Source organism: Pteropus alecto, unplaced genomic scaffold (genome assembly GCF_000325575.1).
Source record: "Pteropus alecto unplaced genomic scaffold, ASM32557v1 scaffold68, whole genome shotgun sequence".
NCBI classification, from domain to species: domain Eukaryota; kingdom Metazoa; phylum Chordata; class Mammalia; order Chiroptera; family Pteropodidae; genus Pteropus; species Pteropus alecto.
Window position 1 is genome coordinate 6,185,238 of NW_006441386.1, and position 19,332 is coordinate 6,204,569.

The following is a 19,332-nucleotide window of genomic DNA, read 5'->3' on the forward strand; positions in this document are numbered from 1 at the left end:
CGGGCTGCCTACCCCATTCTCTACTAGCTCAAGAAGCCCTGGGGACAACACTGGGCCCCGTCAAGTCCTACTGCGGTTGACATTCCAGAGTGAACCTTGTCACAGTGGCAGTGACCCTGAATGACCTCAACTGCCACTTGGAACTGGAGAAAAGGACTGAGGAAAAACCAAAGTGTATTTAAAGCACAACTCCTGAAAAGAGCCAATTATGAGGCTGCTTAAAAAACAAACAGGCACAAGAATCTCTAGAGGCCACAGATCACTGTCTCATCACACCACAAAGGAGCCTCAAGCTGGAGTGGCTTTCCAAGCTGAAGTTATTTAGCTGTTCTTGTTCTAAACCTAATCTCTACTAAGTAATCTTCACTGAGAAAACTAGGCTATTCCTTAAAAATCAGGAATTGAAAGTGGACACTAGGTAACAATTTCAATACCTCTCTCCTCCACCCAAACGTCTACCTCCTGACCTCCTCCCTCTTTCCCCATCCTGTTCCCTAACACTTACCTGAAGAAATAAGGAATTTGAGCCATGATGGGAAACCCAGGTTTCTCAAAGTCAGCTGTGGAAACTATTCCTTCCCTAGGACCTGGAGAAACAATCTGGCCTCTGACAAAATGGATTCTGTGGTTAAGAACGTTCTGAGAAACCCACGCCCCTTATTAAAAGGGCCTCATCTGGAACTTCGACAAAATTTCTCTGAAGCCAGCTCAGGAATAGTAGAGAAATCAGGCCTCAAATATCTGCCTAACCCTCTCTCTGGAACATTTACATAGTTGGTGTACACGTTTGTGAAAATGACTCTATTTATTTAGGTGCTTCTATGGGAAAGACATGCCCTTTTAATTCAGTTACTTACAGATGGGATGCAGATACTAAAATGCTTTTGGTAGTATTTATTACAGAAATATTACACACCAAGGGAAGAGGTGCTTGTGAGAAGGAACTGTAAAGTTATAGCAACATCTGAGGGAGGCAAGAAAACAGCTGCACAGGACTTCCATTTCAACTCTAAGAAATTTCCGAATTTCTGGGAAACCAAGGGTGTGAACATTCCACAGGCCCTTCAAAGGCAGACTCCAAAAGGACCTTTGGAAGAAAGCCTCAGAGTTACATTTCAAGCCTCTGGCCACTAGCACCAAAAAATTCCTCCAGGAGACCAAGTCCTAACTCCTCAACTTAGGGCAAGAGGGTTTTCAGACTCAGGGATTCTCTCCCATAAAGAAAATACCAAGCAGGCATCAAGTCCTCTCTTCCATGCTCTTGCCTGGGGAGCAACTGAAGTAAAGTTACTCATGTACTGGTCTCAACAGTACCCACTCTTCCAACTTGGTTTCTCCAGATAAAGCTGCAGTCAAGGTTCTTGCCTTAAGACAAGTGAATCCTGCAGGGTGCCAAATGCTCTACCACCACCCTCCTCCGCCAGCCAGGCATGTCCCAAACAGCTCAAAGCTCTGCACCTTGCCCACTAAATCCACCAAAAACCATAAAACTACCAAACTACACAGCAGTGCCTCCCAAAAACATATGACCTGCTTGCCATGGGAGCAGCACCCATCACTGTCAAAAAGAGTGCCTAGAATTTCTTCTAAGAACAAGCTGTTTAAAAATGCAAGTGCACATTGTGCAAATAGTTATTTTTTCCATAATGGGAAAAAAGTCCCTTTACTCAACCAAAAACTACAGCCACACCATATGTAGGCTTCTGTGTTAGGTAAATTACATTTTTAGGAAATGAGGGGGAAAACAAAAGCTGGCATCCTATTTCTGATCATCACAAGCTCTTTCAAGATAATTTCACCAATCCTATAACTTCCAAAAGATGCCTTTCTCACTTAAATTATAGTACACTCCACTAAATACAGATGCTGCTTCCCAAATTTAAAACTGTTAATTTCATAAGCAGCTAAAAAGAACTCAAAAATAAAGACAAGCATTAAATATTACGTAAGGTTTTCTTTTATTTAAAAGATCATTCACAAAATACCATATCCATAGATTTACTTTCTGTCATATAGCTGAATGTGTAAGTGTTTGGAATTCCATTCTTACATTTAAAAGTCAACTGGATTGCCCAGAAGTTTAGATGAATTTGTTTTGTTCTTAATCTTTTCCACATTGAAGATGTAAGTAGGTCATCTGAAAGCATCAGGTTTGATTACAACCACATAATGCATGTCTTTCTTAAGTATTGGTGTTACACAAATGGTTCTTATTTCAGAAGCAAAGATGACAGGTGGAAGGAAAGAAGGGAGAGTTCTGTAAATTGCTGAGACCTTGTAACAGAGTAAGAGAAGCAAGGGATGCCAGCTCGCGACAAACTACTATCTAAGCACAATGCGCTGCGTAGGCCAGGCTACCCCTCAGCCCTCCAGTCATGCTGGTGAGGGTCTCTAGCTGCTGGCTGACCCCGAATTGCTCGCAAAGGAATGGACTGAAACTCGGGTGTTAAAGAATTTAATTTGTTCACAAATAGGTGTTCAAGCTCAAAAGCTACTGTCTAGCCCCCAATCCCTGGGTAAAAGCTGAACACCGTACATGGGAATAAACTTTGTCCCAAAGATGAGACCTAGGAACTTACAGCCACCTACCAGTTATTTTAAGGTTCTTGACAGCTCTGCATAGTAAAATTCTCAATTCATCAAATAAACAGTAAAGTGCCAGATTCTAGGCCCATTTTCATCATAAAATTAAGGGATGATGAGAAGCACAGTATCTCATTGTTACTCATACAAGGGAACAGATAAACACAAGGGAGAGATGCAGAATACAGACAATAGGGATTTGGAAAAAGCAATGTCCACACTATAAAGTTAGCCTAGCACTGCTCTACCACCTCTACCACCACCACCACCCTTTAGTCCCCCAAAGCACCTGTGCCCTGCAGAAGGGAAACCAGCAGCAGGAGTTTGCTACATCCAGCCAGCCAGAGGAGCCTCTGATAGAGCTGGTGAAAGGAGGGATCCAGTTTGGACATGGTGTTGAAAGAGCAATAATAAAACATGTGAACACAGTAGCGCATTCGATTGATCTATGTGAACTCCCCACCAACATTTCACATTACCTTTAGGTTTCACTGTTTGAAATTTGAGCCCAGTCTGCTTGAATAATCCATATGGGGTGGGGGTGGGGAAATAGAGACAGGACTACCTATAAATAGGGAGGGGAAGGAATTTGCAAGGATCAACAGATACTTTATCCTTGTTTTCAAAACAAGGTGCCTCAAATTCTGTATGTTGATCAAAGCTGAATAAAAACAAGGTGCTATCCAGTCTGTGACTTCTCTGTTTTGTTTTTTTTTTCGTGGAAGCCACAGCAATACAGAACTCAACAAGCAGGTCAGAAGAGAAGCACTGAGGAAAATCAAAGAAAACGACTGAAGTCTGGCCAGGGTGTCTGAAGTAAAGAGAGAAAGCAAAGGAGAAAAATGAAGTAGCACCTCAGTCTGAAGAGCTCCCACATGGTGGCTACCTTTGTTCCTCTAGACAAACTTGTGCTGGAAGGAAATAAGGAGCAAGAAGGAGAAAAGACAGAAGGAAAATGGGGAAAAGGAGTGGCAGGAAAAAAAAAGCACAAAACAGGCACTAGATACAGCAAAGCCAAGAATGTACTAAAAACCACTTGTTAACTGCTGACATGCACTCACAAGCTCTGTTTCCTTTGTAAGAAAGGAGGACATAGGTCAGGCGCAGGAATGGTAACTGCAGGACTGCCGGTCCAGGGGGCTGGCCAGGCTGTGGTCTCGCTCTAACTCCCCCCATTCCCTCCCAACCACAAGCTCATTCTTGCTCCTTCTGAACGACTTCCTCTCTCGGCCGGGCTCCCCCGAAGATAGCAGAGTTGGGATTGGCTACTTGATTGAGGGGTGTTGCAACTGTTCGAGGTTTAAGCTGGAGCCGTGGTCTCTGTGCTCTTTCCTCTGAGTGGGAGGAAAAACATGGTTTATAAAGAATAGGACCCCATTCCCCATTGGGCAAAATGACCGAACTGATGCTGAACTCTCTAGCCCAGCTCATTATCTAAAAATTAACAAAACTACTTTAATCCCTAGATATGCTAATAAAGGTAAACTTACTATTTAAGACTAAGAGTGGTCTACAGTAACAACTGTGCATGGCCTAAGAAGGCAAATGTCCATGAGGTGCAGTCAACGTATCATGAAAGGCTCCCTCCATTTACATGCTGTTGCCATACCTTCTGTTGGTTCTCTGAAATCCATATTGAACCCTCGAAGGGGAGGACCATCTCTGAAACGACTTCCCATTGGGGGGCCCGTTCGCCGGTCACCTGGGCGACTCCCTCCCCTGCCTCCTAAGAAGTCATCCCTGAAGCCTGAAGAAACAAGACGACAATGAATCACTTTTTAAACTACTTTCTCAAAGCTGTTTACATAGCTTGTATGAAATGTTTGATTTTAAATTTTAAATTCTTTATTTTGTCCAGAATCTGAAGTTTTTCCAAAATACGGTGCATTGAAAATGAATCCAAATGTAATAAATCTGCTGGGTAATTTCAATGCTACAGACTCTTTAAATAAAAAAGAATCTTAGGACAGGAAAATAAAATAAGCTGTTTAAATTCTTAGCTTGCAGGAAAAGTAGAAAAACACCATTATGAGGCTATATTCTAATATGGCTTAAAACGATATGAAAACCCTCAAAGCACATTTTATTGTTTTCTAATATAAATTTATAGTTATTAAAAAGATAAACCTGAAATTTAGAAGTTACAATTTAGAACGCAAAATCACAAGAAAAACCTAGATACAAAGACAAAATAAAAATACGAAGTCACCTCTGGGTGACACTCCCCATTTTCCTGTTCTTGCTGCGTTTCAGTGTGGATCATTCTAAAAAGCAAAGCACCTGTGTGGTAAACAAAGCAGTTATCCAAGTAAGGCTCACTCCCTAAGGGGGGCGTGCTAAAGAGAGCAGAGTACCTCACCCAACCTGTACCTCACCTCCTCTAGTTAAAAAGGGGTTTTCACCATTCATTTGTGTATCTGCTAAAACATTTACCAACAGAAGTAAAATGCATCCATTTAGAAATGTTAAGAGTAAGTTACAATTCTCATCAGTGTGTAGATAAAAAGAGTATTTTCTCAATGGACTTTAAAAACCTTAAGCTTTTAAGTTTATATTTCAGTGAAAGTCTTTCAGTTACGGCGGTTTAAGCCAACGAGACTAACAGTATGGCCTGCTGAAATGAGAGTTAACTTCCAGTAAAAATTTAGAAAATAAGACTGCAATTAAACAAATGAGCTTGTCCCCTCTCAAGCTCCCAAAGATGACTTTTACTCACTCCATGGATGGTGCCACTGCTCAAAGCTTTATAGGAACGTATCTTTGACAAGAATTCTGAGCCTGATGCATATTCTTCTATAGAGAGTTGATCCCCATTATTCATTGCTTTCATATTTGCAAATTCATCTACTTGCTAAAATTTACTTGTAACCCCCAAATCAATACTTGCAGCACTTTTGCTGTCATTCAGATATGTATATAGCAGTGAAAGATTTGAGTTGTCTGACACGATCTCAGCTGAGGTGGAACAAGGCAATACTCTTCTTGTTTCAGCTCATACTGTAAACAGAGTCTTTTTATGACCTATTTAGTGCAAAGTTTTTGGCTCTTGTGCTTTTTGTTGGTGATTTCTGTTTACAATGATCCCCAAACAGTGCTGAAGAGCTGCCTAGTGTTCCTAAGTGTGCACAAGAAAGCTGTGATGTGTCTCCAGGAGAAAACAAATGTTAAGATAAGCTTCAGAGAGAAGTTACAGTGCTGGTGGCCAATATTATGAGTTCAGTGTTAATGAGTCGACTATATTAAATAAGGTGTCTTTATTTTTTTGTATTTTATTATTAATTTTTTTTAAAAAAATTGTTATTATGGTGACATTAGTTAACAAAATCCAGTAATTTTCTAGTGTACAATTCAACAGTAAGGTATATATATATACTGCATTGTGTGTTCACTGCCCATAGTTAGATTTCTTTCTGTCACCACATATTTGACTCCTTTTACCCCATCTACCTCTTCCCGCTCCCCCATCCTCTGGTAACCACTAGTCTACTGTCCATATCCATGTGTCCGTTTGTCCTGTTTGTTGTTGCTTTTAGGTTTGTAAATAAGGTGTCTTTAAACAGAAATACACACTAAACAAGTTTATGTATTGATCAGTTGACAGAATGCTGTGATGAGGTTCCCAGGAACCTGACCACATTTCCCTGGGAGCAGTGGTTTAATATTTGATTTGATGTTTGAGGTGATTCTATAGAACCTAACTTTCTGCATATGTGGAGAATCAACTCTGCAATGGTGGTACTTTTCCTATTCTTTAAGGGTGGCAAGGGTTTTGGAAATGGATAAAGTTAACTGAAACTCAGTTCAGGGACTGAGTTGAACAATATCAATTTTAGCAAAACAAGTAATGAAAACAATTCTAAAAAGATTTAGACCATATAGCATTGCTTTGGGGGAAAACACACTGGGATGCATACAGTCAAGTATAAAGTTCTTCACAGTCTTTTAATCTGACACTTTCCCCAAACTATTCTAAACTGTGAAGTATATCTTTCCCTGTGAGTATGGAAATAAAGTTACCTTCTCTTAACAAGATTAATTTTTGGTACCAGTGTTTAGCACGAAACAAATCAGCTCGCACCCACAGTGACAAGGCCGATAAACAACTGCTACTTTGTCCAAGTATGTGACAAAGCACAGTAGAGAAAAAAAACCCAATGTACGTTAATTAACATCAGTGACAGCTTCATTTCAAAATATGATATGAGTAGGGAAAAGCAAGGCTGAAATTAACAAATACCTTTTAATCAAGTTTAATGATAGATTTCTAGGAAGCATACTATTCAAGAGAATAGTCTTAGTTTTCTTTATAAAGCTAGGTTAACACATTGGCCATTTCTGGAGGTGGGACTATTTTATTTTTATTTGCTTTTTTTTCTTTGCATATTTTGATAATGCTTGATATTTCTCTTTTACAATGAGCAGGTGTCATTTTAAAAAATGGCATCATTCTTTTAAAGAGTAAAAGAGATCTATTTTCAAAAATAATGTATATAGGCATTACTCCATGTGGGCACTTCATCAAAACATTGCAGTTCACACTGAACTGGTGGTGGCAAAGTAGTTTCTCCGGCTATGTTCATTAGATGTCTCTGCTTCAGAGTAAAAGCCCAAGATAAGCCAATAGTAGAAAGGCATTAAGTTACTTAACTCCCACAGTTCCAGAGCTATGAGCTCACTGTGCTATTTCCATAGTAGCAGGAAATGCACAACTGGCAGGTCAACGACCACCACTCACTGAGTCATTAATGCTGCACCTGGATTGGCTTTGAGAAGACATTTGTTGCATGTTTCAATCAGAGACTAGCTTATACATAAAATTACAGGTTTACTGGATTATACTGTACTTTTATGAAAAAGCTCATTTCTGATTGGCTATAGGACTTTTAAAAATTAAATTATTCAACAGATATAAACAGTCATTTGTTTGGCTAAAGCAGTACTGGAAATAAATTTAAAAAAATTTTAGACTCATAAGACACCATTTATAAAAATTTTAGACTCATAAGACACCTTGTAGCAATTTTCCCATACTTACCAATTACTTTTTACTGAGTTTTGTTTTGACGGGGGAGGGTGACGGGGTGGGTGGGGGTGTTGATGTTCTCATATAGTGGAGAGTGTAGAAATAACCTCAAGTTTATAGGGGAAAAAACAAACTTATTTTTAATTTTCTACCTTTCTGTTACAATTGACATTTTTACTACATATATGAATTACTTTTATAATTTAAAAAAAAAAAAAAAAAGATGAAGAAATGTTTAGGAGATCTTTCAAAGCAGAGACCTGGCGTGCAAACCAACTTCTTGAGTTGAGCCAAGGAGGCACCTATTGGTCTGCCTTGGTAAATTAAGAAAAGAAATGGTAAAGCAGATCATGCCCACCACACCTTTCAGAAACAAATAAGTACCAGGACTCTTTTACTATCTAAGAGGGAACCACCAGGAACCACAGTTATAAGGCTTTCTGTAGGTTTCTAGACCCTCCATACTATTTCTACAAATAATAGTATACTTATATTTTGTACACACAAGAGCCAACGAGAGGATTCCTTGGTCTAGACCCTGAGAAAGATGACTGCAAGAGACAAAGGCACATATGAGAATGACCAGTAGATTAAAGAAAGGTAACAAAATAAGGTGGATCAGTCTAACTCGCCCACCATGTAGAACCTTTCAAGTCCTACCCCCAAACACTTAGGTTCTAACAGAGGCTTATTGCATGCCTGGGTACCTTTTAGGAAAGTTTCATTTGTGAAAGGAACTAAAGTAGTAGTCTGGCTAGGCCAACTACTCACAAGAAATGTACAATAGCAGCAAGGCCATTGAAAAAGGTTAAGTGGTGATACTTTAAATACTGATACCGGAATTGAAGTCATCCCGGGACTCCCATCCACCTCTAGATTCTCGAGAGCCACCCATTCCTGAGGATACACAAAAAAGATAAGTTGAGGTAGGATCATTACCTTGCTGCACAAACAGGAGAAATTCACTGGGACGAAGTACAACTCATGTGATGGGAAGTTCAATGAAATTATAGTTTTTGCTGCCGACAGGGGGGAAAAAAGAAAACAAAAAAACACCCAGGCTTGCAGAAGCATCATTCATTTTTTCTATGACTTTACATGTTTTTAAAAGATCACAAAAACCTATCAGACCTACAAGACAGAGTTCTAGTAACCTTCCAGAGTTGTGTAACCAGTAGGCATACAGCAAGTTTTATGTTGTTTTAGAAGAACCAATCACCTCTGTCATCTGGTCCACCTTTCCTGAATCCAAAGCCACCTTTATCTTGTTTTCTGCCTTCTGCAATGTCCACACGAAGTGACCGATCACCCAACAGCTAATGATAAGGGGAAAACAGTGTTAAGTATTAGCAAGAAAAATCTCAACTGCTAACATGACAGAGAAAACCTGAAGATACTTACTGCACCATCGTATGTCAAGGCTTCCTTAAGGGAATCCACCTCATTAAATTCTACATAGCAGAATCCTGTAAGAGAAAACAAACCCTATTTCCTCAAGGAATTTTGGGTTAAAGATATGGTGGGATCCCTAGTTGTACCACTTTTTCACTACCAGAACTACCACTTTTGTTGCATCTAGATGACCGCAGACTAGTAGAGCCTGAAAGAGCAAGTTTTACTTTTCAGTAAGTAGAACTTGATTAGCATTCCTCCCTCTCAGTTATATTGTCGGAAAGTACTAATCAAACAGGAACTGAAATAGCAGCTGTGTTTTTATAAAGCTTTCTTCTTGTTTTAACCATAATATTAAAACCTATCCTGGATCACTGCAGTGCTGCTGGTTCTGACTTCTGAATGATTTTCATATAATCTAAATAGGGTTTTAAGACATTTCAAATTCAATACTGAACATGTTTTGAAGGAAGTGGCCGAAGGTGCCTGTAGTTGGTATAAAAACCTCTGAATAAGCTTTTTCTTCTACCTGCAACACTTTTGTCCATGTCCCTTCCTTGCCATCTGGAGTCTACCTCTGGGTTAAGTACTCGCCCTGGCCTAATATGCTCACCAGTAACTTGTATAACCCCCACCCCTGCTGGAGCATCCTCACCCTGTGGGATGATTACACTTCACCTTCAAAGCCCACTAGACTGCAAGTGCTTTGAAGGCCTGGGTCCAAACTTTTCCTGTTCACCATTTGCTCAGTAAGTTACCGACAGAAAAATGTACTGCTAGGCAGGAGAGTGTCTACCTTGCACTCAGCTTCTTCCCTAAGTGGATTCAATATTTAGAAAAATTGAGAAAACCACCCTCAAATTCAAAGAGGAATCAGCAGCCAAGTCACACCATAGAGGATGATTCTCTATGAGACAAAGTCTAAAACCTGCTGCTACTGATTCAGCCCAAGGTTGGCTTCACCTACACATTTTTACCTTAAGTTTGAATTCCTAATACTTGTTAGCAGGCAAACTGGATAGGACTTACTTTCACAAGCTTTACTAATATATATATATGTGTGTGTGTGTATGTATATACACACTGGTTTAGACTCTCCCCCTTATAATAATGTGTAGGCAGGGAGACTAATGAAATACTGTAAGAAGGCTTCAGATACTTAAGTCAAAAAGCTTTCGAAAAGATGAAAATACATGGAAGCACTAAGATGAGCAACACTTCTGTTTCTTGTATAGCTCCTCACTGTAAATCACCACAGTCGCTCTACTTTTTGGGGCTGTACTTCTGGATAAATAATGAAAAACAAATGCCCTTGCACTTGCATCATGCACTTAACTACTGGGCACATTTCTCCTCGGGCAACCTTGAAAACTAGATGAGAATGTCGTTTGATTCTTCATTCTTATTCCTTCTTTGCTCAAGTGCCCTTAAGATACTAATCTATGGATACTAACTTTATCTGAAATTTGAGCCAACCCTCTCTCAAGCACATGCTCTGAAATCACAAATGTAGAGTGACAACACTTACTCGATTATCTTTGGGATTTTATAATAAATAACTAAATTACAGGAAAACTACGAAGAAAAATGCATGAGTTGGCTAAGGTGAAATGCACCCAAAACGTCCTTGGTTTTATCTGTTCACTTCTCTCCCATGTAACTCCTTTACTGGCAGACAGGATTGCTATGTAGGTCAGGCAAACAGATTAACTTGGGTACATGCCACATATTTCTACAAACTAGATTATGTATAAAATATTTTCCCCCAGAACTGAAGACCTGGATTAAAGTGCTATTTTTTTTTTTTATTTCGGCTACTTGAACCATGCAAACACTTATAACACTTTCATAATTAGAGCCCTTTTGTTAACACATTTTTTGGTTTAGACTCTCCCCCTTATAATAATGTACTTTAAAAATTCCCCTCAAACTCACCTTTAAATTTGTCTGTGTCTTTGTCTCTGACTAGCCGTACACTCCTTATGCTGAGATCCTTAAAGATAGCATCTATGTCGCCCTGAACTGTATTAAAAGGTAGATTTCCTACATAGGCTGTGTAGGGGGGCTCTGTGGGCAGCTCCTTCTGGCTACGGGAACCATGGCCACCAGCACTGCCACGGGACCTAGGAGGGAAAACAGACAGGATTCAAATTTGCCCACATGTTCCTGCCCTAGATCAGGAACAATGAAAATGTCTTCCTCTCAGCCATACCACCAAGGTGAAACGTTCCACTCTAACATACAATAATATCAATTGGAAATTACAGAGTATTCCAGAACACTATTTATGAAAATGATGTCTGTTTTTGGTAACACAGATCTCCACAGAAACACAATCTATGTAAACATGCATTTCTTTTGAAAATCAAATCCAAATATATCCTATGATTCTCTTGTATTCACTTAGAATCAGCATCTGCAAAGTGTTTACATCCTAAAATGCCCTTTCTCACACCCAGTAATACTAATATATACAGAAACGTACTGTCTAAAGTCATTGTGTTGTACTCAGGAGGGAATATCAAAGCTGCTGATTACACTCATAATACAATTGTTCTTGCTATTGTCTGGATATGGATAACCACACTCTAATAAAAACTTTAGATTTTGTGCAGCAGGTACTATGTATGTACTATTCTCTCTACTCCCTATGCATTACTTCCCTGGGTCCTCAAATATATGGTACATATTACTAATCCATTTCCTCAGATATAATGAGAGTGGTTTACTTATCCTTGGTAACAGAGCTATAAAGTGGCAAAGACAGGACCTTGATTCTACCACATCATTACTAATTTGCAGAGGTATCAGTTTAAATCCCAGCTCTATCACTTACTAGCCACATAACTTTGAGGTGTTACTCAGCTTCTCTAAGCTTCACTTATTTGTGTAATTGGGCTAATACTGACAAAGACCTTGAGTTATTTAGAAATAAGGTGCTTCTTACATTGCCTGACACACAATATACATGTTTAGAGTAACAATTATCACTGCCATCTACAATTTGAGGTTAAAAATGTTTTCCGGATAATCAAATGTCAGCTAATAAATGCATGGAATTAAGAATCACATGATTAGAAAATCACTACTCTGCAACTGCCAATGTAGTAATAACTGATCCAGGCCAGGCTCATCAATGGATGCCAAAACCACTGATAAACTGAGTTCTGGGTGAACAAGATATTCACATGATCTTGAATAACCCCAGACATTATTAATCTCATGGAGGAAAGAAAGTTCCTTCTCAAATGGAAAAATCTGGCAGTCACCTCCTTAACCAGGTAATTGAATTTAGTATCACTAAATAATGGGACAAGGTTACATTATATGCCTTCTATACTGGCATGGATTCTTCAAATATGTCAGTCATGAAAGATAAAAAAAAAAAGGCAGGGAGACTAATGAAATAGTACAACAAATGTTATGTGTGATCTTTGGATCCTGGAATGAACAACTATAAAAGAAAAGCAGATGGAGAAATTTGAATATGATATTATAAATATTACTGTATCAATGTTAAGTTTCTTAGAAATGATCATTGATATTGCAATTATTAGAAGCCTTTCAAGAGAAACAAAGTATTCAGGAGTGAAGTGTTAAGACAGCCAACATTTATTTTCAAAGAGTTCCGCATAAAGGATACGAGAGCATTTATGTATATAGAACGTAAATGTGAAACTTGTGAATAATCTATCAGAGGCCACTGTATCATTCTTTCAGCTTTACTGTAGGTTTGAAAATTTTTCAAAATGTTTGCAAAACACAATAGAAAAAAATTAAAGAGGGAGGCATTCTTTTGAAAATGATGTTTAAAACAAATGAGTCTTCCTCACAACAGTCATTCTTTTTGCAGGGGAAATTTAATGTTAGTCTTGGAAAGCAACTTGATTTACATATATTGTTAGAAATACGAAAAATTCCACATCTTCCTTGAGATGAATTCTCAGTAAATATTTCGTAACAAATATTCTTTAAAACATTTTTCTAAAGCAGAACCAAGCCATGATGCAATTCTTAGATGGCTAAAAAATTTCAACTTAATAACTCAGAATTCTACTTCCCAATAGAAGTATTATTCTGCATTATGTTCTAAGAACACCAGAAAAATAGGTTAAGTGAATTGCATGCCACTTCCCCTTCTCCCAAAGTTTAGCAAATGTGACTTATTCTGCATTTCAACACTACTGCTATTGTACAACACTACTGTTATTATCTCAATAACCATAAAACTTAAATTATTTTCAATAAGATATCTTTGGGATTGAATACTTAAGATACAGTATAAACATATGGAAAAATGTCAAAATGGAGGATGAATAATACACTTTAAATTCTCACTTAACATCGACAGGTTCTGTGACTTTAAGCAAAATAACATCACAAAACCAATTTTACCATAGGCGAATTAATATAAACAAGAGTTAAGTTCCTGTAGTATCCCAATGCTCTAATAAAATCACACTGGATGAAATGATGTTATTTGAGGACATGTTCTGTAAGTAAAAAAAAAAAGCAAAAGCTACAATGATTTTTTAAAAATTTAAGGTGAATAGGAGGATGAAGAGATGGTAAATTCCACAGGTATGTGTATGATGAATCAGAAAAATGGAGGTAGGAAAGCTTGCTAAAAAGGCACATTAAATGTTCATACGAGAACTTATGAAGGGTGCTCAACACAAGACTGAAAAGATACAGTCAGACAACCTCTGACTGATATCAGGAGGCAGGAGAGCCTTGATAGGGGCTGCTGCTACCTAGGTGAATGGTAATAAGATGATGGGGGCACTACTAAGAATGCAGTAGGAGGAGAAGCCAGCTCTAGTTTCGGGAAGACAGAAGAATCTCATTTCAGGAAAGCAGTATTTTAAGAGCTAGAGATGTGGAAACAGCTAATTAACCCAAATCCATCAACTTGCTCATTTCATTCTAGCCTCACAAAACCACTAGTGGCTTAACAGCCTAGACTTTTTCAAGAATGACTGATGTAGTTCCAAATACTACCCCATCAGATTAGTAAATTCTACAGGAAGGCAGTGGGATTGGGGGTATCTAGGAAGATTTCAATTTATTTACTAACATTTATGACAAATCTACAGTGTGCCAGCAACTTGAGAGACAAATCCCAGAGACTACATATGCGCATAATAAAATATATTATCAACCAAATTTAAAAAATCAAATTTCGGAAAATTCTTTGAGCTAAAATTCCTGATACTTTTACCACTAGTTTAAATTTAGAGGTGACTATTATCTAAATAAATAAGCTGTTACATGGAAGCACTTCCTAAAACAGGTTAAAAATAACAAATAGGAAAGACTCATTTGATACCTTAATATCTAAAGTTTCCTTGTCAGTTATTTGATAAATATTTCAAATCTTTTTTTATAAAGAAATTTAAAATTGATCAGAAAAACACTTTTTAAATACTGACTGCTTTATAAAAGTTTAATAACAATTCTAAAGTGTTATGGAAAGGCTAAATCTGCTAGAGGCTATACTGTTCGTGCAGAAGCAGGTGATCAGCAGCCATGAGTATAAAACAGACGACAACAGACAATATGAGTGGCAGGCCTCGGCAGACCCCTTCTCCATTTAGAATAGAAACCTGAAAGTCTGTGCTGCAAACTCCCAGGCCATACCATCCTTGCCACTGAGCAATGATACCCCCCTGCTCATTATTATCCCTTGGGGGAGAAGTCATTGATTTTTAAAACAATATATGGCAGTTTTAAGGTAATGAATTACATCCTCAGTATCAGGAAATCCAACTTTCAACTCCGAGAGTAACCAAAATCCTTTACAGACAGATCACTTTTCTTCAATCAAATCAACTAAATATCTGAATGTCCATTAAAGAGAGTCCAGTATAGAGGGCACAAACCTAAGACTCAATTTCTTCCCTCAAGGAGCTGAGGTGGATCCAGGCATCTAGAAAAGAGAAATCCCACCCCAATCAAAGAACTACAGAACAGGAGACAGCAATGAGAGCAGTCTCTGTAGAGTAGAACAACAGGAATTTGGACTACACTTTCCAGATAGCAGACAGGGAGAGAACAATGAACTCCTATAATAATGTGTGAATAAGCAAAGATAAGTAGAAGTGAAAGAAGACTATAGGAAGGGTGACCATGAGAAAAAATATTAAGAATAGAAATTATTGGGGGTGGGATTAGATCCAATAAGGAGGTGAAAGAGAAAACAAATGCTCAAGACTTATTTCCAAAGTATAAAAGTTAATGAAAACCGAAGGACATATGCTAAGTTATTTTTGGGAAAGAATTTTATAAAGATTTCTAGATGTATTAGAAACTATATACAATTTAAGCACTGTTGCTGTCACTCAAAACTTCAAGACCAATGCCAAGATAACAAGATTATAGAGTATTAACCTCTCTCTTTGGGATTTGAAACATTAGGAGTTCTATTACCTCTACGTGATAACTGAAATAATTTCATTAGGGCTGATCAACAACTCTGGTCTTTCTTGCGCCATCCAGAAACACTTATTAGCACATACGATTTGGCACGTGGCACTACGTTAGATCCTACATAAAATCACAATAAGACTGCCTTTATAATAGTAAAATACAAGTAAGAAAAAATCTACTGAGCCTCTTTTTAAAAAAGAGAAAGTAATGGTCAAAATGTGTAATGTATTTAGTTCCTATACAATAATCAAAAAAGATTAAGCTCTCAAAAGTCGAGCCCTTATATCATTTTAAACTACCTCTTACTAATATCTTACATTAGTAAGATACACTAGTTATAATCATTAAACCAATACTGATACATTATTAGCTAAGTTCAGTTTATTCAGATTTCCTTAGTTTTTACCCAGTGTCCTTTTTTTCTGTTGAGGATCCTATCCAAGATGCTAAACTGACATTTTAGCTGCAGTTTAGGCTTTTAAAAATTAGCCAACGCAACTTGGATTAAAGGCACTTTCCAAGTAGATCTCCCTCTAAGGCATTTTCTAAGGCCTTCAATCAGCATTCAAACTTAAATCCCTTCATCTAGATAACTGTCATTTACTACAAGATGTGCATGGAAGCTTTTGAAAGCTTCTGGTAAACACTGGGGGCAAAGCAATGTCTATGGTAAATTCTTCAATAAGCCTTATTTTCAAGGAGCTCTTTTCTGCTCTGAATGAGATCCTCATAATTCAATCACATCTGTAAGACAAGAAAAAAAGGCCTTGCAGGGAAATGCAAAGTAGTTCTAAGGCAGGAACTCTCTTGTATGGTACTTTATCTCCAGAACTATTATAATATCTGGTGCTTACAAAGAGAAATGGAAAGAATAAAGTCAAAGGCCTAGCAACTACTTCAGCATTGCAAACAACTTCTCACCAATATTTGTATTCTTATTTGGAAAAAAAATTTAAATACAAGAGGGTTACATGTATTTAGATGACATCCCCAATTAGATACTTAAATGCTTTTCAAAAAATTTTTTAGCTGTGACCAACAGCAAAAAATACATTTTACATCACAACTAAACACATGTCTGCATATTAACTATACAAAAAAAAAAAGCTTGCCCAATAGTACTAACTCATAGTATAATGTACACTATTCTCTATTCTACTTCAACTTTAAAAATGCCTCAGGACTCCCTAAATTGATTTCATCATCTACCAATGGGACACAACAGGCAGTTTGAAAGCCTCGTTTTAGATGAACAGCAATCACAAGGGGGACTTCCGGTTTACAGTCTTTCAGAGAATTTTTCTTTCTAGGAAAATAACATTTGTCATAATGTACTAAAATTTTGGATTCCCACACATTAAGAAAGCAAATAAATGGGTATTAATGACTTTATGTAGGTGAAAAAGGTTACTCAATCTGAAAGTTCCAGATTTTCCAGGGGAAATAAAATCTTAAACCTCAAATCTATTTATTGGTCCTCAGAGAATAATGCCACCAAAAATAAAAAAATAAAAAAAACCTGTCTTAAAGCTATGGTGTGATCTATTTCTATGGATTAGTTTTGAACTTTATAGGCCAAAGAGTTCTTTTTTTCTAAATTAGAATGCTTATTATTTGAGACCTGACATCTACAAACTACCATCTCCAATTAATTTTAAATGAAACCACATTTTTATTCAATGTTAGATTTTATTTGATTCAAATAACTTACAACTATGCAACTTACTTTAAAAATTTTAATTATTTAGATAACTACGAAATGACAGACAGGACACCATTTAAAATCTAGAGTTCAAAGGCATTCGGTCAGAGCCTTTTCTTCATTCAACATTTGAAAAATCCAAAATCTAACTTACTTGTATTAAAACACATGTATTAATAATACTTAAAACTAATTTAAATAAATTTATTTAAAAAATAAAAAACCCTTAATATTAATAATTACATTAGCCAATATCAAATTTAATTTACAGCCACCTCACATAGTCACAAGAATTAAATGTATTAAAAGTACCTGGAAAAAAAAGCTATATACACTCCCCTTTTACAAACAAACAGCCAAGAAAAAGAGAGGACTCTATCAATTAAGAGATTTAGTAGGCAGAGCAACCAAATGCTATGTGCAAACTCTGCCTGGTCCTGACTAAAACAAATCAACTGCACGTCAAAATATATGAGCTAATATATGAGCTAAATATTTACTGGGCTATTATATTGTTTTCAGATGTGATGATGACATGGTCATATTTTTAAAGTTTTTACCTTTGAAATTCATGCCGAAGTACTTCTAGATGAAATAAATGATATTAAGATTTGCTTTAAAATAATCCAGAAGTGTGTGGGAGGAAAGTGAAGCGAGGAGGTATAGATGAAATAAGAGTGGTCACTTTTTTAAAAGAGTGGGTAATAAATACATGGGGTGGGTTATTATACTAGACTCTGCTTATGTTTGTGTTTTAAGTTTTTTATAATCAAATATTTTTTGCAGATTCAAACAAGTCAACTATGTGACGTAATCTTTGGGACAACTGGGAAAAAATGACCGTGGACTTGGTAACAGAAAAACTGGTGGTTAAAAAACCCTTACCAATTAGAAACATATACTCCAGTATTGCCAAGTATTTTAAGATAGAATGACAGGATGGCTGGGATTCATTTTAAAATATTCTATCCTCTCCCTGCAAAGTGGAAGATAGATGAAACAGGAATAGCAAAATGTTTATGAAGTTAAAACTGAGGAATGAATGGAGAGTAGCTTAATGGGTAGAGTTTCTGTCTGGGATGATGAATAAGTTCTGGAAATAGTGGTAATGGTTACACAACACTGTGATTACTGAACTAATTGTGAATATTAGTGCCACTGAACTGTACACTTAAATGGTATATTTTACGCTTTATATATATATACAGATATATACACATACGAAAACAAAAAACTAAGTAATGGCTATGTGATATACTAGTATCTACTTCTGTTTATGTATGAGAATGTTCGGATTAATTTTTAAGTGTTAGGTAAAATGAGCAAGTAGTAGATTCCAGCCCAATCTAGACTTCCATTAACAGAAAACTAGCTCAAGTAGCATTTCTTTATATCTTCAGTCTCGAGAGAGAACTAAAAATGTACTATACTTCCTTTAGTTCCAGCTCTTCTCTCCAGAGCCACATCTTTCTTCTATTTAACAGTGCCTTAGGCTTACTAGCTGTTGTACCCTTGTTATGTCTTCTCTTGTTATCAGAGACCTACACTGATCTTGCAACTGGTCTTAGCATGAATCAAGATGGAGGCATCAAACTGCATTATTACTCATGCTTCACCATGTACTTGCAGTATTTAAGGGGGGAAGCCAGCTTCAATAAAGAATACCTTTGATAAAGCAGTAAAAATCATTAATTTTATTAAGTGGTGACCTATTTTTTAATCTTATGAAACGAGGACAAAGCACTTCTGCTTATAGAAGTATGATGGTTATCTCCAGGAAAAACACTCTTGTAAGTGAGTTACAAGCTGAACTAGCTATTTTTTTCATGGAACACCATTTTTACCTGAAAGAACTGACACACTACGGTTATTTAGACTTGGGTATTAAGCAGACATTTTCTTGAAAATGAAGTGAGCCTGTCAAGTCAAGGAAAACTAATAGTATTTGTTGCCCATGAGAAAATGCAGGCTTTCAAGCAAAAAACAGAATTTTAAAAAACTTGTATTCATCAACATAAGCTTGACAGCCTCCCAATACCTGAAAATTTTCAGATGAAATTGATCGTGATACTATGAAACATGATTTTTGATACTGTATAACAAAATGTGTCAACGTCTGGAAGATCTGCATTAACTCAGTCAACTGTTTTCCAAATGACCAATGTGTATCATGTCATTCGAAATATAACACAGACTGAAAGAG

At 37.1% G+C, this 19,332-nt stretch overlaps 1 protein-coding gene across 2 annotated transcripts in view; it reads right to left on the bottom strand.

Moving 5' to 3' along the window:
- Nucleotides 1-1,934: 1,934 nt before the first annotated feature.
- EIF4H (eukaryotic translation initiation factor 4H) overlaps nt 1,935-19,332 on the bottom strand; it is a 21,867-nt gene continuing 4,469 nt past the window's right edge. The window contains exons 2-7 of one of the 2 annotated variants that reach the window (XM_006918545.3): nt 10,934-11,121; nt 9,008-9,072; nt 8,826-8,922; nt 8,444-8,503; nt 4,193-4,330; nt 1,935-3,917 (exon numbers count right to left, since the gene is read on the bottom strand). In XM_006918545.3, the coding sequence (XP_006918607.1) occupies nt 3,778-3,917; nt 4,193-4,330; nt 8,444-8,503; nt 8,826-8,922; nt 9,008-9,072; nt 10,934-11,121 (688 nt within the window). In that variant the 3' untranslated portion in view covers nt 1,935-3,777. The remainder of the gene's footprint in view (nt 3,918-4,192; nt 4,331-8,443; nt 8,504-8,825; nt 8,923-9,007; nt 9,073-10,933; nt 11,122-19,332) is intronic. The other variant, XM_006918546.3, reaches the window with a different exon arrangement.